A 24,152-nucleotide genomic window follows, 5' to 3' on the forward strand; every position below is an offset into this window, starting at 1 on the left:
CGTTATCAGCATTTTCCTCCATTCTGTCCACGGTTACTGCGAAAGCTTTGCTTTGCCTGGCTTGTGAACGCGTTTTTGGGCGTACTCTCTGCATGTCGCTCAGGCACATCTTCGCAAGATGACCGTACACCCCACAGCGGTAACACCTAGCTTTCGTCCAGCCACAAGCGTTGCTGTTGTGCTTCTTACTTCCGCAACGTTCGCATTGTAACCCCGGTTCATTCGCACATGCTTGTCGCGCATTAACCTTCAGTACGGGGACAAGGTCAGCAGACATCTGTTTTGAATCGTTTTTGGCTGCTTCTGCCGATATGGCTATTCCTTTGGCGTCTGTCAATGTCAAGTCTGTTTTCGCTAACAGCTGCTTCTGCACAGAGCTTGACAGCACGGTGCGTGTACTTAGTGCTGCCACAAGCAACGCCCTCTTCTTCCCCGAGTCGCTGACGCCAGTTACCTCGAAATAAGCTTCCGCCTTCATGATGTAGGCGTTCCAATTGTCACGCTGGTTGTCGTACTCCGGTAGTTGGTGATGAGCCATGGTCGGTATCGTTGCCATCGTTGTTTCCTGCTTAAAGGGGCCCTCTAACACTCTTCAACCCCCCATTTTTTACTCGTGGATTGCGTAGACTGAAGTACGGACGAACTAGTGCAGCAAGAACGGCAGCGATAGCGGCACGCAGTACGAAGTTATTCAATTTAGAAAATTCAAAATACAAGAAAAAAAATGCCTGCCCTCAACTCGATTTTCGCGGGGTCAGGTGACCACATTTCACTCTCTGCTGTGACGTCGGATGGCGCTCCAATGAAATGGGCTGAAAGCTCTTACGTAGGGGAAGCTCGCACACCATTGTTGCTTTTCCTTTCCAACGTATTGTTGACGTCGTTGCCATAGTAACAAACGTGGTTCCTCCTGACTTGTCAGAACTTGAGCGGGCGCGACTGCTTCGTAGCGAGGCTGGGGAGGCTTTGTCTGCTGTTCCTTACAACGACATTCCATGTCATTCCCTCTTCTCATTCTGAGAAGGGAATTTGTGGAGCGGCATGGGCGGTTAAACACGGTCGCCCCTACGCGGGTTGTTCGGTGAGCAGCCCGACGAGTTACAAGTGTGCAGCGACAACAATTCACGAAGAGGATTACTTGCACCGTTTCAACAACAATCATGAGCCTACCGCACATGCGGAAAGAGGCAGCTCGCAAACGTACAGACGCAAAAAGAAGGAAGAGGGGCAAGCGTTTCATATGGACATCCGACCGACCGGCGCAGGCAAAAAAAAAAAAAAAAAGCCAGAGCAACCAGAGGCGAAATGGCAACCGGCGCCTCTGTCGTACTTTGTGGTTGTAGTGATATTTTTTGTTGCGACGGCGGCTATTTGGAGTTCATTGAAAAAGCACAGAAAAGAAAAACGAAACACAATAGTAATCTCAACTTTGATGGAACGCCGTTATTACTTCTAACGTTACATTTATCCAATCATAGGCCAGCGCCCATCTTCGTCATTTCCGCCCGCAATAGTTCTGGCAAGCGCCACTACGCGCTGATGCGGTCAGCAGCGATGTAGCGACTTCAACGCGTGATTAAAATACTAAATAATTTGATATCGGTGCTTAAACTTATGCTAAAATTATCCCCAGCCATCAGTCTACGCGACCCGCAAGTAAAAAATGGGGGGTTGAATAGTGTTGGAGGGCCCCTTTAACTGCCAGCTTGAGGCTTAATTCATGTTCGGCTTCGGGTTCTATCTGCCTTCGTCGCCACTGTTGCATAGTTCCGACACACACAGGGCGTGTGTACAAAAGTACGACAGCACGCAGTTGACCGGCGAAACGTAATCGTTTATTCCTCCCACTTGGAAGCGTATATAAAGCAACTGAATGGGGGAAGGGGGAAAGGGGGGGGGGGGGCAGAGAGAGAGAAAACGAAAGGCGCATGCGCCACCAGCACGTGCGGAGCAGTTTGATAGCTACTGACGTCACTTTACAACAGTGTGCACAGCCCGCGTCTTGATTAAGGATGCTCTGTACGCTGTCAAATTGATCATGTAAAGGCGTTTATTGACGGCTGGATCGATGGCGACGATGCGCAGCGACGACAGTAACGACAGAGCGCAGACTCGCAGACTCTCACGAGCAAGAGCACGAGGGCGTGCTCTCCGACAAGAGGCGAAGAGGGCGACCCACTAGAAGGCGCTCAAGAGGCGGCCCATTACAGCGTTCTAATGCTTCTGTACAATTACCCCGGGTACGCAAAGGGAGCCGCCCGGCGACCTAACAGCTGGTCACTATGAGCTGGTCATGGTAGGGCTTGAGGCGCTCCACGTTCACAATGTCGCGCCCTCGACGGCGCATGTCCGAAGATGGCTCAGTGGGTTCAATCAGGTAGTTGACCGGGGACGTGCGTTCGACGACACGGTAGGGGCCTTCGTATTTGGGCAGTAGTTTGGAAGAGAGGCCAGTTGCAGCGGTCGGGACCGAGAGCCACACGAGCGCTCCAGGGAGGAACGTGCACTCAGAAGTGGTGGTGCCACCGCGAATGCTCTTCTGCCGCTCTTGTTCGTGCGTTGTAAAGGTCTTCGCAAGCTCGCGACATTCTTCAGCAAGCCTGGCTGTGTCCGAAATAGGCGCACATTCAGATCGATCCGGCCTGTAGGGAAGGATGGTGTCGATGGTGTGCGACGGGTGCCTGCCGTACAATAAGAAAAATGGCGAGAAACCAGTAGTGCTCTGAGAGGCGGTATTGTAGGCGTACGTGACGAAGGGCAGAATGGCATCCCAATTTGTGTGGTCGGCTGCGACGTACATTGAGAGCATGTCGCCGAGCGTGCGGTTAAAGCGTTCGGTGAGGCCATTCGTCTGCGGGTGGTAAGCAGTAGTTTTGTGGTGAACGACGTTGCACTCTTTGAGAATGGCTTCGACGACTTCCGACAAGAAGACACGGCCTCGATCACTGAGCAGCTCCTGGGGCGGACCGTGACGCAGCATGAATCGGTGGAGCAGGAAGGAGGCCACATCGCGCGCTGTAGCCGCTGGGAGGGCGGCGGTTTCGGCGTATCGCGTTAGATGGTCAACAGCGACGATGGCCCAGCGGTTACCAGCCGAAGTCAGAGGAAGTGGTCCATACAAATCGATGCCCACGCGCCCAAACGGACGGTTAGGGCAAGGTAATGGTTGTAGACCTGCTGGCGACACGTGCGTTGCAGGTTTTCGGCGTTGGCAATCGAGGCAGGAGCGAACAAACTTCTGCACGTAGCGGTACATCCCTCGCCAGAAGTATCGTTGTCGAATGCGGTGGTAAGTTTTGGTTACCCCAGAGTGCGCGCATTGCGGGTCAGAGTGGAAGGCCTCGCATATTTCAGAACGCAGACTGCGGGGTATCACTAGTAGCCACTGGCGGCCGTCGGCGTTGTAGTTGCGTCGGTGCAGTAGGTCGTCACGAATGGCGAAATGGTGGGCTTGACGACGCAACGCGCGAGTGGATGGTGTTGCCGACGGATCCGCCAGCAAGTCGATCAGCGAGGTGATCCATTTATCCTTGCGCTGTTCGGTAGCGATGGTGTGAACGTCGATTGAAGCAACAGCTATGTGAGATACTGAGCAGGGCGCATTGTCGTCAGGCAAGGGAGAGCGCGAGAGGGCGTCGGCGTCAGCATGCTGCCGTCAGTTCCGGTACAGCACGCGGATGTCGTAGTCTTGCAGGCGAAGTGCCCAGCGGGCGAGACGCCCTGAGGGATCCTTCAATGACGACAGCCAGCATAGTGCATGATGGTCGGTGACGACATCAAATGGGCGACCATACAAATAAGGTCGAAACTTTGTAAGGGCCCAGATGATCGCCAGGCACTCTTTTTCCGTGACTGTGTAATTGGTCTCGGCTCTGGTAAGCGTACGGCTTGCATATGCCACGACATATTCGGGGAACCCTGGTTTGCGCTGCGCAAGGACAGCGCCGAGGCCTACACCACTGGCGTCAGTGTGTACCTCCGTTGGGGCCGTAGGATCGTAGTGGCGTAGTATGGGAGGCGACGTCAACAAACGACGGAGCTTTGCGAAAGCGTCGTCGCACTCTGACGACCACGAATGGAGGGGCCCGTTACTTTTGAGGAGCTTCGTCAGTGGCGATATGATAGTCGCGAAATTTCGAATGAAGCGCCGAAAGTAGGAACACAGTCCTACGAAACTGCGCAGTTCTTTGACGGACGTAGGTTTGGGGAACTCGGTCACGGCCCGAAGCTTGGCTGGATCGGGAAGAATTCCGTCCTTCGACACGACGTAGCCGAGGATTGTCAGCTGTCGTGCTGCGAATCGGCACTTCTTTAGATTGAGTTGCAGACCGGCGTCGCTCAAACGCGTCAAAACATGCCGGAGGCGTTGAAGATGCGTGGAGAAGTCCGGAGCAAACACGACGACGTCGTCGAGGTAGCACAAGCACGTGTGCCATTTCAGGTTGCGCAGAACGGTATCCATCATGCGCTCAAAGGTGGCGGGCGCATTACACAGCCCAAACGGCATGACGTTGAATTCGTACAGGCCGTCGGGCGTGACAAAGGCGGTCTTCGGTCGAGCGTCATCAGCCATAGGTACTTGCCAGTACCCTGAGCGCAAATCGAGAGATGAAAAGAATTCGGCGCCTTGCAGGCTGTCAATCGCGTCGTCTATTCGCGGCAGTGGATACACGTCCTTACGAGTGATCTTGTTGAGTCGTCTGTAGTTCACACAGAACCGCACAGAACCATCCTTCTTCGCAACAAGAACGACAGGAGACGCCCAGGGGCTGTTAGAGGGTCGAATGACATCGCGTCGAAGCATGTCGTCGACTTGCTCGGTGATTACACGGCGTTCTGCGGAAGATACGCGATATGGACGTTGCCGCAGTGGCAGGTGGTCGCCAGTGTCGATGCCATGCGTAACGGCCGACGTGCGGCCGAGAGAAGTTTGAGCGACATCGAAAGACGAGAGAAATTCTTCCAACAGGTCCAGAAGCTGAGAACGCTGGACCTGCGTAAGGCTGTCAGATATGGAGGAACCAAATACGTCAGCGGGTGATGACCCAGACGTCGAAACAGCACTGAGCGTACTGGAACTTCGGCCGTGCGAGTCATCGGGCTCGTCTATAACTTGTGCGTCTTCGAGGGGTTCCACGCTGCCGAGACATTCCCCTCGCACCAACGTAACACTGTACGAAGAGGGGTTCATTACAAAAATAGAGGTGCTGCCCTGAGTGATTTGAACGGTCGCGAAAGGCACCAGCAAGCCTTTCCTCGTACAAACACGGTCATATGGCGACAGGAGTGCAACGGTGTCGGATAGACTGGCGCAGTAGACTGACACCGCCATTGACGAGTTTGCAGGCACTTTGACGTCGTCTTTGACGAGTACCTTGCTCGCAGCCGATGGACTGTCTGCCGGCGTCAAATTAGAGAGTGGTGAGAGCTCTATTTCGGCGGGTGCGCAATGAATTACGGCGTCGTGGCGGGAGAGAAAATCCCATCCGAGGATGACGTCGTGAGAGCATGCGGGAATTATGATGAATTCGACGGCGTACAGAGCGTCCTGAATGCTGACACGGGCTGTGCATACCGCCGTCGGTTGAATACATTGGGCGCTGGCTGTACGGAGGGAAAGACCGGAAAGTGGCGTCGTCACTTTTCGTAGCAGGCGGCTTAGTTTAGCGTCCATAACGGATACGGCGGCTCCAGTGTCGATAAGGGCAGATGCGCGAACCCCGTCCACAAAAACGTCTATCACGTTCGATGGGCTTCGCTGAGGGCTTTCGCAGTTCGATAGCGTCGCAGCCCTTGCCTCATGGACTGCGACGGCTAGTTTTCCTGGTCGCGTGCGACCGGACGTGGGCGCATCGGCGAGAGTGAGCGACGTCGGGGAGACGGAGAGCGCCGAGTAGATGCAGCTTGGCGTGACGTCGGTGACAGAGGCGTAGGTGGGGCGTAAAATGTGCGGTTTGACTGGCTGGTGGCGGGCGACACGACTTGAGGCGGCTGGACGCGATTGCAATAACGCGCCACGTGGCCGGCGTAACCGCATGCGAAGCATATGGGGCGGTTGTCAGGTGTGCGCCATCGGTTTGCTGGAGCAAGGCCCGCCCATGGCGCAGGACGTGATTGACGGGGCAGCGACTGATACGACTGCATCGTGGGCTGCGGTCGTGGCCTCTGCATTACATCGTCGTAGGTGGCCGGCACAGCCGCTTCGAAGGACTGATGCCTAGCGGCGGCTTCGGCGTAACTGTGTGGGGCTGCCGTAGGTATTACTGGGGACGTCCTTGCGACAACTTGGGCGTAACTCAGTGGTGCAGGAGCCGGACGGTGCTGGTGGTACTCAGGCATGACCTCCGCGATTTCCTGCTCAATCGCTCGACGGAGGGGAGGGAGAAGGGTGGTTGACGGCTGGTGAACGCACTGAGGTTGAGCAAAGTCCAGCAGTGAGAACTGGCGCGCGATTTCCTCGCGCACGAATGACTTCACCTCTGCGAGCAAGGCGGAGTGGTCGGATATGGCCGACAAGCCAGCGAGCTCGGCGTCGCGGGATGGAGAGCGACGGGTCATCGACCGCTGCCGGCGCAGCTCCTCGTAGCTCTGGCAGAGCGTGATGACCTCGGCCACTGTGCTGGGGTTTTTGGCGAGCAGCATCGTGAAGGCATCGTCGTCGATGCCTTTCATAATGTGCCTCATCTTGTCAGATTCTGACATGGTGGCCTCGGCTTTCTTACACAAATCGAGGACGTCTTCAATGTAGCTAGTAAAGGTTTCGCCGGCCTGCTGAGCTCGTTCTCGCAAACGCTGTTCGGCCTGCAGCTTACGAATGGCAGGGCGGCCAAACACGTCGACGATGGCGGTCTTGAAAGCGGACCACGTCGGGAAATCGGATGCATGGTTGTTGTACCACATGCCTGCCACACCCGCGAGGTAGAAAACCAAGTTGCTCAGCTTGCCGGCTTTGTCCCATTTATTGGGGACACTCACCCGTTCGTAAATCGTGAGCCAGTCCTCCACGTCGGTGCCATCCGCGCCGGTGAATACAGGAGGGTCACGGATACGGGGGACACCGGGACAAGCGGTTGGAGTAGGAGGCGGCGTTTGCTGAGCGGCGTCTTGCGGCATGGTAGATGGCACGGTACGGGATCGAAGCTCCAGGGGCATCAGATGGAGGCCGAAGTTGTGGGGACGGTACAGCACTCTCCACCACTTTGTAAAGGCGTTTATTGACGGCTGGATCGATGGCGACGATGCGCAGCGACGACAGTAACGACAGAGCGCAGACTCGCAGACTCTCACGAGCAAGAGCACGAGGGCGTGCTCTCCGACAAGAGGCGAAGAGGGCGACCCACTAGAAGGCGCTCATGCGCCACCAGCACGTGCGGAGCAGTTTGATAGCTACTGACGTCACTTTACAACAGTGTGCACAGCCCGCGTCTTGATTAAGGATGCTCTGTACGCTGTCAAATTGATCATAATTTCTGCATGCTCTCACGACGTCATCCTCGGATGAGATTTTCTCTCCCACCACGACGCCGTAATTCATTGCGCACCAGCCGAAATAGAGCTCTCGATGTACGTCGCCTCTGATTCACAAATTGGGATGCCATTCTGCCCATCGTCACCTACGTCTTAATACCGCCCCTCAGAGCACTACTGGTTTTTCACCCTTCTTCTTATTGTATGGAAGGCACCCGTTGCACACCATTGACACCAAACTACCCTACAATCCCGATCCATCTGAATGTGCGCCTATTTCTGACACAGCCAGGCTTGCTAAAGAGTGTTGCGAGCTTGCAAAGACCTTTACAACGAACGAACAAGAGCGGCAGAAGAGCATTCGCAGTGGCGCTACCACTTCCGAGTCTACGTTCCTCCCTGGAGCGCTCGTATGGCTCTCGGTCCCTACCACTGCAACTGGCCTTTCTTCAAAACTACTGCCGAAATACAAAGGAACAAGAAGGGAAATCTGGGCTAGTTGGTTATAGTTCATTTTCGATCAGCTTACAACGCAAAAAACGACGAGGACACAGACCAAGAATGCGACGACACGTGTCGTCGCATTCTTGGTCTGTGTCCTCGTCGTTTTTTGTGGTGTAAGCTGATCAGAAATACAAAGACCCCTACCGGGTCGTTGAGCGCACATCCCTGGTCAACTACCTGATCGAACCCATCGAACCATCTTTGGACATGCGCCGTCGAGGGCGCGACATAGTCAACGTGCAGCGCCTCAAGGCCTACTATGACCCACTCATAGTAACGAGCTGTTAGGTCGCCAGACAGCTCCCTTTTCGTACCTGGGGTAATTGTGGCGAAGCCTTGGTACTGTATAATGGGTTGCACTCTCCAGCGGCTTCTAGTGGGTCGTCCTCTTCTGAACGCCGCTCACGCTCTGAGTCCGTGCTTTTGCCTTGACTGTCGCCATTGCTCATCGTCGCTAAATGCCGTTCAATAAACACCCATATATATATATATATATATATATATATGTGTGTGTGTGTATATGTGTGTGTGTGTGTATATATATAGATATATATATATATATATATATATATATATATATATATATATAATATCATTAGAGAGAGAGGGGGAGGGAGTCCAACTTCCAAAATAAAGAATTTAACATAATGTTAGGCTGTTTATTGTACGGATATTGTCCGGCGGTCAGCCGACACCGGACTATAGAGGGCTGTTTTTTGCTGACGCAACGTCGTTGTGATGCGCGCGCACGCTCATCGACATTACGCTGGAGTATATAAGAGCCCTTACATCGGCTGGTAACCGCTAGTGGGTCGTCCATTTGATGCCGTCACCGGCGCGTTGGAGCCGGCTCGACTGTAGCGGAGGCCGATTTGCAGCTGGCGTAGCGTCACCGGCTAGGCGTGACGAAACGCAACGTCCTCACTCGCGCTCGCGTCGGAAGTCGGAGTATAACAGAGCCTTAAGAGGAAGTGGTCCATACAAATCGATGCCGAGGTGCCCAAACAGACGGTTAGGGCAAGGTAATCGTTGTACACCGGCTGGTGACACGTGCGTTGAAGGTTTTTGGCACTGGCAATCAAGGCAGGAGCGTACCACGTAGTGGTACATCCCTCGCCAGAAGTATCGTTGTCGAATGCGGTGGTAAGTTTTGGATACATCAGAGTGAAAGGACTTGCATATTTCAGAACGCAGACTTCGGGATATCGCAAGTAGCCACTGGCAACCGGGCTGCGCATGCAGGGCTGGCACGTGCACTGCGGCTGGCGTTGCTTGTCTTAAAGTGGCTGTCAGCATTTCACTTGGTTCTCGATGCCTGCAGTGCACAGAGTAGTGTGCGTAGCACTCGAGTACTGGCAGTTTCTGTGGCAATATGTAACGTGAAGGGGTCTGCTCTATGCACGGCTGATGCAGAAACCTAGCTCCGGTTCCAGCCGCAAATAGTCGTACCTTGCACATGTCAACGTCCCCTTCCCGTAGCGTGAGTCATCGCAGCTACGACGGGTTCGGGTGAATAAGACAACAGGCTAGAACAACAAACAACACTTTATTGCTACTCTAGCAATAACGCGTAAATGTCGCGTAGAGGGATAGTCCACTCTAGTAGAAAACAAAGGGTAACGCTTACACCTTCGGTCGATAGTCGGCTCGCGGGTCTTGGGGCGGTGATGTGGTCCGTGTGTCGACCCCACAGGTCAGCAGAGCAAGAGAGGCCAACTCCCTGTCTAGTCGGCTGTTTTATCCACCTCCCGTCTCCCTCCCCACCGCGAGGATTGTTTCCCTAGTAGGGCAAGTTCCCTTTCCCATGAGCCGGCATGCGAGGATTGGCACGAGGAGCGGCGGGAAAGAAGGGGTTGCTTGGAAAGGGCGACGGTTCTCCTCTCCTAGTGGCCCCTTGGCTCCCGCCGTCAGTACGCGATCGCGCCAGCCTTAAGGAAAGGAAATGGGCACGCGTGCTCTCCCACAAATGAATGTTACATTGCTACAACTGTGGATAGTCAAAACTTCAAACACAGTTGGCATTGCCCGAACACGAAGCTGCGCTCAGAATTCGCATTAGGCAGTATCGTAATGGTCAATGAATTTTTTAACTTGTCATAGCTTAAGTCGTCGCTTCAGTTGTTCATCAATACAACATATTCTGCACGTACAAATCCGTTTGAGGGGCATTTTCCACTGAATGTTTGACTTGTCACTGGCCATTGAGCTGAACTTTAAAAGCCTGTAATCAAAAAGCAGCGGGCATAAACAGTGCCCCGTGAAATAGCTGCCAGACAGGACGGCCAACAGTGTGTTGTCAATGGACGGGGACCTAAGCCAAGCTCTTAAAAAATATCCTGGGCCGGCGCCAGCCGGGGGGGCAAGCCCCCCAGCCTTACCATACTCTCCGCCTATGTAATTAGCTACATAGTATTGTCATGTGGTCGTGATGTTGATGAAGACAGCAGTCGGCGTGTCCAGATGAAACTGTTTATTTGGCCAAACTTGTGACCGAGAAACGAAAACTCGAACTACAGCAATACACGCTGTACACTGATAGCGGCGAACTGGGCGTTGGCGGTTGATAATCTGCTCATGGCTGGGACGCGCCGTCTCTTATACATCACGCATCGAACTTTCCAGTCTTATCACTGGTGGTCGCGCAAGCTCCGGAATAATCTAGACTATTCGCGTCCTGCGCGCGTCTTAACAAAATGATCTACTACAATCGCGAAGCTTCTCGAACACTGCGGCACGGTCTGCGTTGAGCGTTGCTAACCGTCCTTGCTGGTCAAACCCGAATACATCAAAATGAAACAAGAAGTGGGCATGGCAGTAGGATCGCTGATGTCTAAAAACGTTACTGGCAGTCATTTAGAGCTGTGCATGACGTTTCTGTGGCCCTGAAAAACAATGAAACAAGAATGTACGCCAGTTTTCTTTTCTTGCCACCCCCGCTTGCTCCTGCTTTACAAATCTCCAGAATTTCGAGGTTGGCAGGTCCACATTAGCATGATTTTCGAATAGGCAGCGCACAAATAGGCAGCCCCTTTTGTGCGCTGCCTATTCGAAAATCATGGCTCACCAACTAGCCCACCAGTACATTTTAAACCACATTAGCATTTGCAGCACCTGTCTGATGATTTGACAAGTGCTGCAAATGCTAATGTGGACTTGCTCATCGTTTGCACTGTGGGGTGGTTCAATGCACTGCTTTTATTGAAATAGCAGTGCTCATTGTCGATCAAAAAGCAAATATTGCGCATATCTGAAGCGCAACATCAATATGTAAGTATTAGGTGGTGTGTTCCTTTACTATAAAATACATAGATACGTAATTCTAAAGACCCTAGTGTTTTTTAGGCTGCGCTGAAAATGCGACGCTATGCACGAAAAAGCCCTCTGCCGACGATATGGTGCTGCCACCTGGCAGTGGCCCTGGGTTCTGCACAAGCTCATGTTTCCCGATGCCACTGCCAGATGGCGTCCATATCTCACGCAGCGCCTCCTCTATTTTATCAATGCCAGCCAGATGCGACTGATTCAACATAGCGAAGGCGCTGTCTAAGGCAAGGCTAAACATAAATGGCCGCCTGATGAAAAAATTGGTATGAGAACAGCATCACGGGTGGCTGCGGATGAGACCAGGACTCATGTAGTACGGCCGGCAGAAGACTATCGTCTTTCGATGACATTTGCAGCAAAGCACGCAGATACGCGGCCAATTTTTCGTTCTCTTTTATAAAAGTTCGCCTTCTTTGTTATACTGCTCCAAACGCATCATTTTGCTGCTCCAAAAATTGCTCCAACTGCTATATCGGCTGTCGCACTTCTCACAATAGCATTGCAGGGCTCGTACAGAATAATCACCAGATTGTTACAGTGCTACAGCATAGTGATCACAGTGGTGTAACTGTTAAGTAGTGTGGGTCATACGACGCGGCAATGTAGGCACGGAGCGGTATCAGCAACGCTTCTTTATTGTGATCACTGAACCAAACAAGACTGAGAACAACTGGAAACACATTAGTATATATATATACATCTGCTTCCAGCAGATGGCGCTCTTCGATACAGGGTTGCTTGAACAGGGTTGGTTCAATACAGGGTTGCTTGAATACACAACACCCCTCCCCCCTTAGTTCGGATGACTCAACAGTCAGCCAACGCGAGCACAAAGTCCCAAAGGTGTTGGGGCATTTTCCGGGAACACAGCGAACGGCGTGGGCCTGGTGGTTCTGCACTCTCTGGTGGTGCTGGCTGAGGTGTTGCTACATCGTCCGAGGGCAGCATGGCTGTTGGTGGCTCCTCATGCTTACTGTGGTCTTCTGTCTCGCTCCTACTCATTTCGCCACGTGAAGGGCTTGAAGCAGGCCGGACTTCAGGCTGTCCTGCAGGTACAGTCTCTGCTACCCTAATCGGAGAGCTGCTCCGACGACGAAGCTGGTCCACGTGCCGGCGATACACGCGGCCGTCCAGAAGAACAACTTCATACGAGATCGGGTCAGTTGATCTGGAGATCACGGCAGAGACCCATGACGGGCCCTGGCTGTAGTTCCGTGCAAAGACAGGGTCCTTGGGCTGGAACGTGTGTGGTGCAGGCAGAGCTTCTGTGAATCTGGGAGACCTTTCAGGGGCCCGCTCTGTGTACAGCCGGTCTAGCATGGTAGACAGTCGGCGGCCCATCAGTAAGTCGGACGGGGAGCGTCCCGTGGCAGTGTGTGCAGTTACGTGCTGCTGAAGTGTGAAATCTGCCAGGTGCCGTGCCCAGCTCCCTTGGATTTTTCGAGATAGTGCCTCCTTGGTAGTTCATACCATCCTCTCAGCCTGCCCATTTGTAGATGGATGGAACGGTGCAGATGTTACATGGCGAATAAGGTTGGTGTCCGTGAACCCCCGAAATTCTGCGGATGCAAATTGGGGCCCGTTGTCTGATACCTGGGTATCTGGCAGGTCATATGTTGCGAACAACTTCCGTAAGGCACTAATTACAGCACTTGATGCCATTGATGGCATTGGGATGACCTCGAGCCATTTGGAATTGGAATCCACCACAATTAAAAAGGTCTCTCCTTGGAAGGGGCCAGCAAAGTCCATGTGCAGGCGCGACCATGGAGTCCGGGTCGTCTCCCATGGGTGAACCGGTGCCCGGGGCATCTCCGGCCGTGTTTCCTGGCAGGGAAGGCACCAACAGACCCATTCTTCAATGGCCGTGTCCATTCCCAGCCACAATACATAGCTGCGGGCAAGCGCCTTCATTCTGACGATACCAGGATGACCAGCGTGCAAGGCTTCAAGGACACGGACACACAACCTCTGCGGAATCACCACACGGTCGCCCCACAGTAAGCATCCCTTGTGGGCGGACAGTTCATGTTGCCTGGACACAAACGGTGTGAATTCGGAACTCTGAGCACAGCTTGGCCACCCCCTCCACACCCAGTTGAGGACACGGGAGAGAACATCCTTGGTAGAGTATTGAGCCACATCATCTGCATGGACAGGAGATTCTGGAAGTTCATCCAGAAGAATGACGCTGGAGACGGGTCATCCTGGTGCTGGTGCATTAGGGGAAGTCTGCTGAGACCATCTGCGTGGCTCATTTGTTTCCCTGGCCGATGGAAGAGAGTATGCTGGTATCCGTTCAGAAAGATGGACCGTCGCAGCATTCGTGGCGACAGCATCTGTGGAGTTTGCCGGTCCGATGTGAACAGCCCAAGGAGCGGCTTATGGTCTGTGTAGATCTGGAATGGGCGGCCAAATATATACCGTATAAACGCGTGTAAGGGCCGCACCCCATTTTTTCGAAGTGCATATTCTAAAAAAAAAAAAAAATCCGCGCAAGGGCCGCACCCACACTTTCCTCAACCAATACGTATTCAAAATGCGCGCGCGCTTAAGCTTCTAGGCGTAGTCAATAGATGGTGCAAGGAAACGCAACTATCATCATCGTCACCAGAGTATATATATATATGTATATATATTTTTGGATTTTATTCGTGTTAAGATGTTCGTGAAGTGGGCTAAAAATTTTAACTTTTTTATTAGTATTCATAGACCCGCCAACCAAAGGTTAAAGCAGGATTTTATCTTTAGCTTCTCACATCTCTATACAAACGCGCTATCGGCGCTATCCATATCGGCATTAGCATCACCAACTTTGGCATGGCGTTCGCGTTGTTCGGTTTGTGCAGTTCAGCCAGCCACTTGCTGTAGTTTTCTGCACTGTTCAATGACCTTCGTGCTAGCTTGTTTTCTACACGGCGTTCACATTTTGGCAAGATGGGCAAGTACCTGAATAGCTACACTGCTGGCTATAAGTTGAAGGTGATCGAGTATGCTCTCGAGCATGGGAAACGTGCCACCGGCAGAAAATTCGACGTTGACGAGAAGTGTGTTCGACGTTGGTGTGCTCAAAAAGAAGCCTTGCGAAACACCAACAGCACTAAGCGCGCTTTCCGAGGAGAGCAGTGCAAGTTTCCCGATTTGGAAGAAGACTTGCTCCGCTATGTGACTGAAGTGCGGAATGATGGTCTTGCACTCACAACGGACATGCTGCGTGTGAAGGGACTAGCCTTGGCGACTGTACTTGGGTGGATCCTATCTGCGTGGAGCTCGGTGTCGACGGACATTGTGTCCCGAAGTTTTAAAGTCGCCGGAATATCTAACAGCTTGGATGGCACGGAAGATGACTGCTTGTGGGGTGACGGCACTTCGCAGCACACCATCTCATCTCGGACTCCAAGTCTGAGGACTCGCCGAGTGACGACGATTGAGCACGTATGTCGCAAGAAATGTCGTATACTGCAATAAACGCTCTTCGTTCGCTAACTGGTGCATTTTTACTTTAAAAAAAAAATGTCGCGTGTATGGGCCGCACCCTGAAAATTGGCCCTCATTTCTTGAAAAAAAAGTGCGGCCCTTACACGCGTTTATACGGTAGTCATGGAACTTCTTTACTCCTGCAACCACAGCCATTGCCTCCTTATCAATCTGGGCGTAATTCCGCTCGGCAGAAGATGAAGTCCTTGAATAAAAATCGATGGGTGCTTCTCTGTCATCTGGCATTTTGTGGCTCAATACCCCCTCCTATTCCATATGGAGATGCATCACAGGCAAGGATGATGGGCTTCTTGTTGTCAAAATGTGTTAACACCTGGTTTGACGCCAGCAGTTTCTTCACATGGTCGAACTCTGTCTTTTGTGGGGTTTCCCACACCTAGGGCACCTTCTTATCCAACAACCGGTGCAGAGGTTCTGCGATGGTGGCCCTGTGGGGCAGGAAAGCATGATAAAAATTCAGAAGACCCAGGAAGGCCTGCAGCTCGGCTTTGATCGAAGGCGGCGGTGCGTTAAGGATGGCTTGCGTCTTTGCCTGTGTTGGATGGATACCTTCAGCATCGAGTTGGAAATCCAAAAATTCCACTTGAGTCACTACTAGCTGGCATTTTTCTTTTTTGACCTTGAGCCCTGCATCTTGGAACCCTTGGAGTACCTCTCGAAGGCGACTGAGCACTTTCTGGTGTGAGGATCCCAAAATGAGGACATCATCAAAGTATGGAATGACACCCGGTAGTCCCCGCAGGAGGTTCTCCATTAAGCTCTGGGAAATGCCAGGTGCGACACTGACACCAAATTGTAGTTGGCGAACACTGAAAGCACCCCGATGAGTCACAATGGTCTGTGCATCTGCAGATTCATCAGTCACAGGCAGCTGCTGGCAGGCCTGTGCCAAGTCTAGCTGCAAAAACAGCTCCACCAGAGAGGGATGCCAGCAGGTGGCTGACCGCTGGCACGGGATACGAGTGCTGCTGCAAGGCTTTGTTGATTGTGCACTTATAGTCTGCACAGATGCAGACGTCTCCATTGGCCTTCAGTGGCGTAACAATGGGGGTTTCCCAACGAGCGTGATCAGCCGGCACCAAGATTTCCTGTTGTACCAGTTTGTCCAGTTCGCCGTCGATTTTTGGTCGAAGTGCAAAAGGAACCCTCCTGGCTTTTAGGCGGAGAGGCACAACATCGGGGTTAAGTGCAAATTGCACTGGTGGTCCCTTGTAACAGCCTAGTGTCCCATCAAACACAGAGGCAAAGTCTTTGAATATGCTATCAAGTGATGCTGGCAGTTGGCCAATGTGTTGCACTCCCGTAATATCAATCCCGAGTGCAGGAAACCATTCAAGTCTGAGAAGACTTGGGCACTTCCCCTTGACAATGACAAGGCGGAGCTGGCCGTCAAAATGTTTGAACTGCACTCGCACGGTACCAATTCCCCGTACAGCGATGCGGTTGGCTTGATAGTCTCTCATGATGATGTCAAGTGGCTGTAGATTTGGGACACACCCCTTTGGAAAAATGCGTCTGGCAGTAGCGTTGGAAATGATCGAATAGGCTGATCCCTAGTCCACCTCCATCTGGCACTGTGCGCCTTCGATTCTGAGGTCCACATGTACCTTCTTCTTGGCAAGCCAAGACACTGCATTGATAGCAGTCACCGCCAAGTCATTGCAATATGCCATGCTTGTGCGAGGGGCGTTTTTGGAACGCTGCGTCCGGCCGTTGGCTTCGGAATGTGGACGTGGGCCAGACTGCCACCGGGACCGGCAGACCTTAGCAAAGTGCCCGGTTTTTCCGCATTCCCTGCACTGGACAGCATGGAATCGACACAGGCGGCGTTCATGTGGGCCTCCGCAGCTGGCGCAGGAGCCACTTGACAGTCTCTCGACGCCCCGTTGCTGCTCGGGGCCTGCACGAAGCTGGAGAACGTCTTCACTGGCTCCTTGCTCCCCATCATCACCTGCCGTTGGCCCGTGGTGCACTGGCTCGACGCGCGGCGCACTTGTGCTTTGGGGCGAGGTAAAGCTTCCTTCTTGGTTAATGGCCTCAGCGGCGACTGCTTCCTCGACAACTTTGGTAAGAGACACCTCTTTTTTTGCCAGTAATCACCACTTCACCGTGTCATTCTGTAGTGCGAACACGAATCGGTCCCGTAGTGCGGTGTCGAGGTCATTGAAGTTGCAGTGTTGTGCCGTGGTTCGAAGGGCAGCGAGGTAGGCGGTGGCAGACTCACTCGGTGACTGGTCGCGGCGATGGAATTCGTAATGCCGGGCCAGCTCCGGTGGTTTCGGCACAAGGTGGTTGGGCAGTGCAGCGAGAATCGTTTCGAATGACGTATCCTTTAAGTGGCTCGGCGCCACTAGCGCCTTGGCCAGCTGAAAGGTGGCGGAACTGCATCGGCTGAGAAATGTCGCCCTCTTCTTGGCAGCGTCCGTGATACTCTGTGGCTCCAAGAAGAATTCGAAGCGTTGCGCATAGTCTTCCCATTCTTCCGGGTGGTTGATGTCGAAAGCCTCGATCCCGTCGACAGTGGCGGCCGTCATCGTGACGTGTATGCACCAGAGCCGCCGGGGCTAGTTTTCCTTTGCGGCGGTGTCCATCGACTTTCCATCGCATCCCATCTTTGTCGCCAGTGTTAAGTAGCGTGGGGCATACGATGCGGCAACGTAGGCACGGAGTGGTAACGGCAACGCTTCTTTATTGCCATCACTGTACCAAACAAGACTGAGAACAACTGGAAACACATTGGTATATATATACATCCGCTTCCGGCAGATGGCACTCTTCGATACAGGGTTACTTGGATAGGGCTGCTTCAATACAGGGTTGCTTGAATACACAACAGTAACCATCCACATTTACTGTGGTCAAGTCCACTTACCACCAGATTCAGTACCGCAACTGTTTTTGTTGTATGACCAAACCCTTGAAATGGGAAGGGATTGGATGTATGCCATGTACTTCATTTTCATTGTTAAGCTTCTTTTTAAACATAGTTGTACGGTGGTCCTCATGTGTCTATACTGTTTTTTCTGTGACATGGGTTAGCAAGGAGCTGGACAAGGAGTTGGAACTTTCGGTCTCTGAGCCCCAGCGCACGTACTACGATGAGGCCGAGCAACTGGAGAAAGAACAGGTGCGTGCATGCTCATTGCAGGTTTATGTAGTTGGCCTCTGCTATCTCTCTAGTCACACAGTGCCTTCTTCAGTAGCACTGCATGACAGCAAAATTTATTTGTTCAAATCGTCTCATAACATAGCAGATTGTACTTGTGAAGTGTTGTCATCAATGTGAGAGTACATGGGTGTAGGTACAGGGTTTAAATATGCGTGTCTGTTCAACAAAGTTAGTTGCAAAAGAGCGCAGTGGTGCGTTTCCCTTCCTGCCTTGTGTCTTGGCCCCTCAAGATGGTTAGAACTTGCCCAAATGTCAATTCTTCTGTTAATGAGACACCATGGAGGAAATCATGCATCAGTGCTCCCTTTAATGAGAGATTATACAGTCGCCGACCGATAAATCGGACACCGATAATTCGGACATGCTCGGTAATTCGGACAGTCGCGCGGCACCGCCGATGATCCCATAGAAGTAATGTGTAAAGACGACCGATATTTTGGACAGCTGCGAGATCTACATTCGATAATCCGGACCCTGTCCGAGACTGTCGCGCACGCCGAATCGCCAGCCATTATCTCCTCTGGCAACCGTACCATACAAAGTATGGCCTCAGAGATCAAAACGAAAGCTAATTGGTGATCTATGAGGCTGTATTTCGATCGCAACTTTACGCCTCAGAGATTTGTGATTGGAAATGCCGATCAAAAGATCTGAGTTAAGTGGCGCCAACGGTGCCCTCACAGCCAGCGCCGAAGGCCGCGCCGACGACAATGAAACGCGGCAGATACAGTCTACTGCCGATTTTTCGGACGCCCGATTTTCCGGACATGCTCGAAAATTCGGACGCTTTCGCGGCACCGTCACCAGCCCCATAGACGTCAATGGTCAAGAACGTCGGAAATTTCGGACGCTAGAACTTTTCGGCGTCCGATTTTTCGGACTTTCTGCCCAAATTGCAGGTCCGAAAGGCAATAATTGAAGCCCCCACCTCTGCTGCGTCTATCATCTCGTAGGTTCGAACCAGCGCTTTCGCGAGTCGACCTGTTTACGACAGTAGCAAAGTCTGAAAGTCAGCTTTGTCGCGATGCCGAAGTGTTATGGGGTGAAGCGGACCGGAAATTCAAAGGGGCCGCTATCACGGCGCCGTGCGGCGATGTCTTTGCGGATAAGCAGTGGAAATGCACGGAGGCGTGATGGCGACAGGTGGCAAACGTGCCAATACGGCTCAATTGCTGACAAGCCTTACGATAAGCATCTTCAGTCAACTGCTCGATAGTACATCTGGCCTGGGGCAGTTGCATGCGTAGTGCACGCGTTTAATAGGCGAGAACCCAAACGCGCTGCGCCGCCATTCATGCTGCATCTTTGTGCGACCGCTAAGTGCGCCGCACAGACGCGTTGCCTTCACGAACGAAACCAGCTCGTCATCGTACAGCGATCACATCACACTGGCGGAGATACAGGCGGACTTGGTTGCACATAAGCGGAAGTGCGGGCAGCAACGCATTGACAACTTTTTTCGGCCACCGGGACCCTGAAGTGTCAATAAAGGTTTTTTTTTTTTCTGATGCATTCGTTTTTTCGGACATTCGATAATTCGGACTTATTTACGTTCCCCGTGGAGTCCGAATTATCGGTCGTCGACTGTATTCACTTGTGAACACTCAGCAGGCATTGCTTCACTGACTCGGAAGGTTTCACTTGTCGGTGTGGGGGTTGCTTTGTAGAAAGATTGTGTAAGAAAAATTACTGTGTTGCAATATAAGGACTTTCTGCAGTGCTACAGAGTGTGTGAAAATTGTGTTTCACTATGTGGGATATCAATATGAAGCCATAAATATGTAATGATGACAAGCTCTTGAAAATTTAGTGAGTTTTTACAGATTTTAGGACTGCGGTACAGAATAGCACTAGAACACTAACACAGAAACGCAAGTGCCGGCTCTCAGATGTCAAGTCTATTCACGTGCGAAAAACATTTATATGTGCCTTCACGTGGCTACACTAAAAAACGAACCAAACCGTAAAGACGTTTAAATACAAAATATCTTTCTACTGCAATGAGATGGATGGGAAGCATGAATGTTTTTTGTATATGCCATGCCCCAATTGTCTGGTCATGATTTGAGGCAACTATGCTAGGTGGACAGCCACGCTCCTTGCTGCTGACGCCATTGCCACATACAGCTGCCTCTCTTAATCTCACATTTATGCATCTTGCAGTCTGGTCTATATTGTCACTTTGTGACAGTGAAGCACACAGGGCACAATCTAGTACAGAGGAAAACTCTATTGGGCTAGCTTGTTCCCGTTACTCGCTATACAGTGATAGCAGCGAGCACGCACGTTGGTTGTCGACTAATCTGTGAAATGTGTCGGCTTTATCGAACCTTCCAGCATTATCGCTGGTGTTCGCGTTAGCTGTAGAATAACCTCTGTTCGTCTGAAACACTCGCGAAGTTTCCAGATGTTTCCACAGTTTCCAGCATAAATAAATAGATAAATGAATAAATAAATCCACAGTTTCTAATTGGCCCACTTGTCTTGAAACTTTATATGTATTTTATTCTATGAGGGAATATGATTGTAAACAAGAAATGGCAACATCATGTTTTACTGCCTTCAAGTGCCCTGAAACACTTGGAATCTTCTTTGCAACCATGGCTCCCAGCAAATGTCATCAGGCATCGTCACATCATTAAAGCCACAAATTACAGTTTGTTCTGCTGGGGAACGTAAATTGTAAATTTCAGGCCCTTATCTCTTGTTTGAAAATTAAATCATTCAGTGCTGACATATTGTAGTGCTCAAGCACACTGTGACGTGCCATTGTGGCCGTCAGTTTCTATGGGTTCTGAAGCAGTGTAAAAGACACCTAAACACATTGGAGACCAGCAAGGGACTAACTGACCCTTTTCTTTATTTGTCAAAGGTGCCCGAGCAAGCGCGAGTATGGCGCCGATCATCTTCGTTTTCGTCGTGCCAATGCGCGAGACAGACACCGAACGTCGTCTGTTATTGCTCATGACATGAGTGGGTTGTACAACTAGTCATCCCAACTGAATATATTACGGAAATGCGACAGTGAAACAGAAAATAGGTCAAACATAAGTACGCCTAAACACAGAGCTACTTGTAACTGCTTATAAAAGGCAAGCTTTGTCTTCCCTTATCACACACACAAAAGTAAATAAAAGCACTAGCAATAACTTACACTGCATAGAACGCATGCATAGTCTAGTCCGAAGCATAAGATTGCTCCATCTGAGCAGTGGGGCTCAGATAAGGTCTTAATTTTACCACATGCACGATGTCACTTGCCATGTGTCACATATAAGAGGTGGCAGCAAAGACGCGGGAAAGGAAGAGGAAGATGCCAAGGGTATCGTGACGTATAACCGCACGACTAGAAGAAGAGGAAAACAAAGCGGGACGTATTAAAAAGAAGGTGACGTGGCCAGAGGGGGCCCGGAGTGTTCGAACGGCAGCGCGTGAGCTTGGAAAGCTGGGGACAAGCGTCGCCGGCCTGTGTTCCGGGCGCTCCGGCTTTTCCTCGTGCTACGGCATCGCACCGTAGCCACTGCCTGTTCGAGGACACGTCCACGGACCTGGGACTACCAGCAACGCCCAGGACGCGTCATCGGCTTGTGCACCGAGCGCACCGACCTACGGCACCGCTCCGTAGGCTTCGACCGAGCCAGATTCTCCTCCCGGGAGACGCTGGCCATCTCCAGGACCTGCGACGCCCAGGTCACTGAACCCGGTGCTGCCCGCCCTCGTCTACAACGCCAGTCCGCATTCGGCCACGGTTAAAGCCTGTTACATCGACTGGGACGCCTACTTCAACGCTTGTGCCCCCCGCAACGCCTCGACTCTTCCAACGGGACAGAACGCCGTGAGTGGCGTAAGCGATGAACGCCTCGTAATTTTAGTTGTTTGTTTCTCTCACTCAATTGTTCTTTGAGCGATAACTGTGTTTAGCGCTAGTTTATTTTTGTGTGTTCCTTTTTAATGTTTGCAGTGGTTTGGGATAACAATGTGTGTTTTTCTTTTTTTTTGTGTGTGTAATTAAATAGTTGTGTGTAACGCTCTCGCCTCATCTGTTCCTTCTGTCCGGCTGTTATTCGGAGATCCGTGACAAAAATAAGTGGCGAGCCTGCCAGGATCCTTTTTCTTATTTTTTGTTGTGGGTCTCACGGATTTCTTTTCGGCAGAAGGAATGGACTTGACGAAGATATTAGAGTCGGCTGCGAAGCTTGGTATGTCGAGTGAGGAAGCGATGAGTCTATACGATCGCGAGGAAAAGAGGCTGAGGGATGAGCGAGCGGAGAGGCGCGAGGAGAGGCGTGAAGAGGAGGAACGCGACAAGAGGAGAATTGAGCGCGAGAAAGAGTTCCTCCTGTGGAAACAGCGGACTTTGGAGGGAGGTAGCGAGATGAGCACAGGTGATAGAGGCTCCACAGTAGAAAGAGAACCTCAGAGAGCGACGCGAGTCTGCCCGAAAAAGTTAATGGCTCCATTTGACGACAGAAGAGACGACCTGGATGCATACTTGCACCGGTTTGAACGAATAGCCCTAGGTCAAGGCTGGGAGCGTAGTGAGTGGGCGACAGCGCTAAGCATGTGCTTAGTCGGGGAGGCCTTAAACGTCTTTGGTAGGATGCCCGCCAGTGACTCAATGGACTACGACAAAGTCAAGAGGGCTCTCCTGCAGAGATTTAGGCTCACTGCAGAGGGTTTTCGCGAGAAATTCCGCAGCGCGAAACCCGAGGACTCCGAGACGGCTAAGCAGTTTTCTTGCCGTTTGACAAACTATTTTGACAGGTGGCTAGACATGTCAAACACGGGGAAAACCTTTGAAGAGGTGCGTGACAAGATGGTCACAGAGCAGTTTTTGGCTTGTTGTGGTCCACAATTAGTAATCTTCCTGAAAGAAAGGAAGTTAAATGGTTTAGACGAATTTACCGAAGCGGCAGATCAATTTGTAGAAGCGCAAGGGCTCAGTAACCTAAGTAAGGTTAGAGATGAGGAACCAAAGGTCCCAGAACTGAATCGAACTGTACAAAAGATGTACGGAGGGGCGCCTAAAGCTCCCATAAGATGCTTTCTTTGCGACAAGGTCGGGCACCGTGCAGCTGACTGCCGTACTAGTGGTGCAGCCCGCGAGACGCAGACCGTATGTCCAGGGTGCAAAAGGATAGGGCATACTTTGGAAGAATGTAGATATCGAGCGCAGGACAAGGTGGCGTGTGTTGCTGACTTGCATGCATCAGCTGCAGTTCTTCAATGTAAGAAAGAAGGGACGCTCCCGCAGGGTAGTGTGGTAGATGGAACGCTTTATTTGAAAGCAGCTATGCCGGTTGTTGTTGGACGAATAGGGGATCGGCATATCTTGGTCTTAAGAGACAGCGGGGCCAATACAGTACTGGTTCGCAGAAGTCTGGTGAAGGATGAGGACCTGACAGGAACATTGTCATCTCTAACTCTTGTAGACGGCACGGTCAGGCACCTTCCCGAAGCCAAGATTTTTGTATCCACGCCATACTACACAGGGCAGCTATTGGCGAAGTGTGTCGAACAACCGCTGTATGATATTATCTTGGGCAATGCACCAGGAGTAAGAGACGTGAATGAGCCTGATGTGGGCTGGAGCAGGCATGAGACAGCACAGGAAAGAATATGCGCGGTCAGTTTTGCAGCGGCCGTAGAGACGAGGGCTGAAGACAAGGCCAATGCACAGCCGCGTCTGCTTCACGCGTCAGCTACGTCGGTTTTAGGTGTACCACCGGCAGAGATTATGAAGGAGCAGAAGCATGACCCTAGCCTGCAGAAATGCTTTGATAAGGTAGGGCAGCTAATAAAAGGGAGACGCAGTCGCACATCGTGTCAATTTCACGTAGTCGATGGTCTTCTTGTTAGGAAACGCACATTAAGGTACGGACGGAAGGTCCAGCAGTTAGTGGTACCAGAGCATCTTCGAGCGACAGTGTTGAGCTGGGGACATTATAGCATTATGTCTGGATACCATGGTGTGCAGCAGACGCTGTCGCGAATCGCAGATAAATTCTTTTGGCCAGGTGTCCAGAGTGACATCAAACATTATGTAAGGTCGTGTGACGTGTGTCGGCGCGCACATTCAAAACTAACACTACAGCCGACTTAAACAGATAAGCCCCTGTACGCGTTCATATGCATAACTCTGTGGTGTGGCGAGTAAGGGTCGTGTTTGTGGTATCGTGCTGTCCAAGGA

At 51.7% G+C, this 24,152-nt stretch overlaps 1 protein-coding gene across 6 annotated transcripts in view; it reads left to right on the forward strand.

The window, feature by feature from the left end:
• The window catches only part of LOC119395590 (mitogen-activated protein kinase kinase kinase 7), a 326,442-nt gene that overhangs the window by 285,223 nt on the left and 17,067 nt on the right, over nt 1-24,152 (forward strand). For all 6 annotated transcript variants that reach the window (XR_007416461.1, XM_049416687.1, XM_049416691.1 and 3 more), the window contains one exon: nt 17,833-17,920. Coding sequence is in view for 5 of the 6 variants with exons in the window: in XM_049416687.1 (XP_049272644.1) it covers nt 17,833-17,920 (88 nt within the window). In the remaining variant the exon portion in view is untranslated. The remainder of the gene's footprint in view (nt 1-17,832; nt 17,921-24,152) is intronic.

The sequence above is a fragment of the Rhipicephalus sanguineus genome, chromosome 6 (assembly GCF_013339695.2).
Source record: "Rhipicephalus sanguineus isolate Rsan-2018 chromosome 6, BIME_Rsan_1.4, whole genome shotgun sequence".
NCBI lineage: Eukaryota > Metazoa > Arthropoda > Arachnida > Ixodida > Ixodidae > Rhipicephalus > Rhipicephalus sanguineus.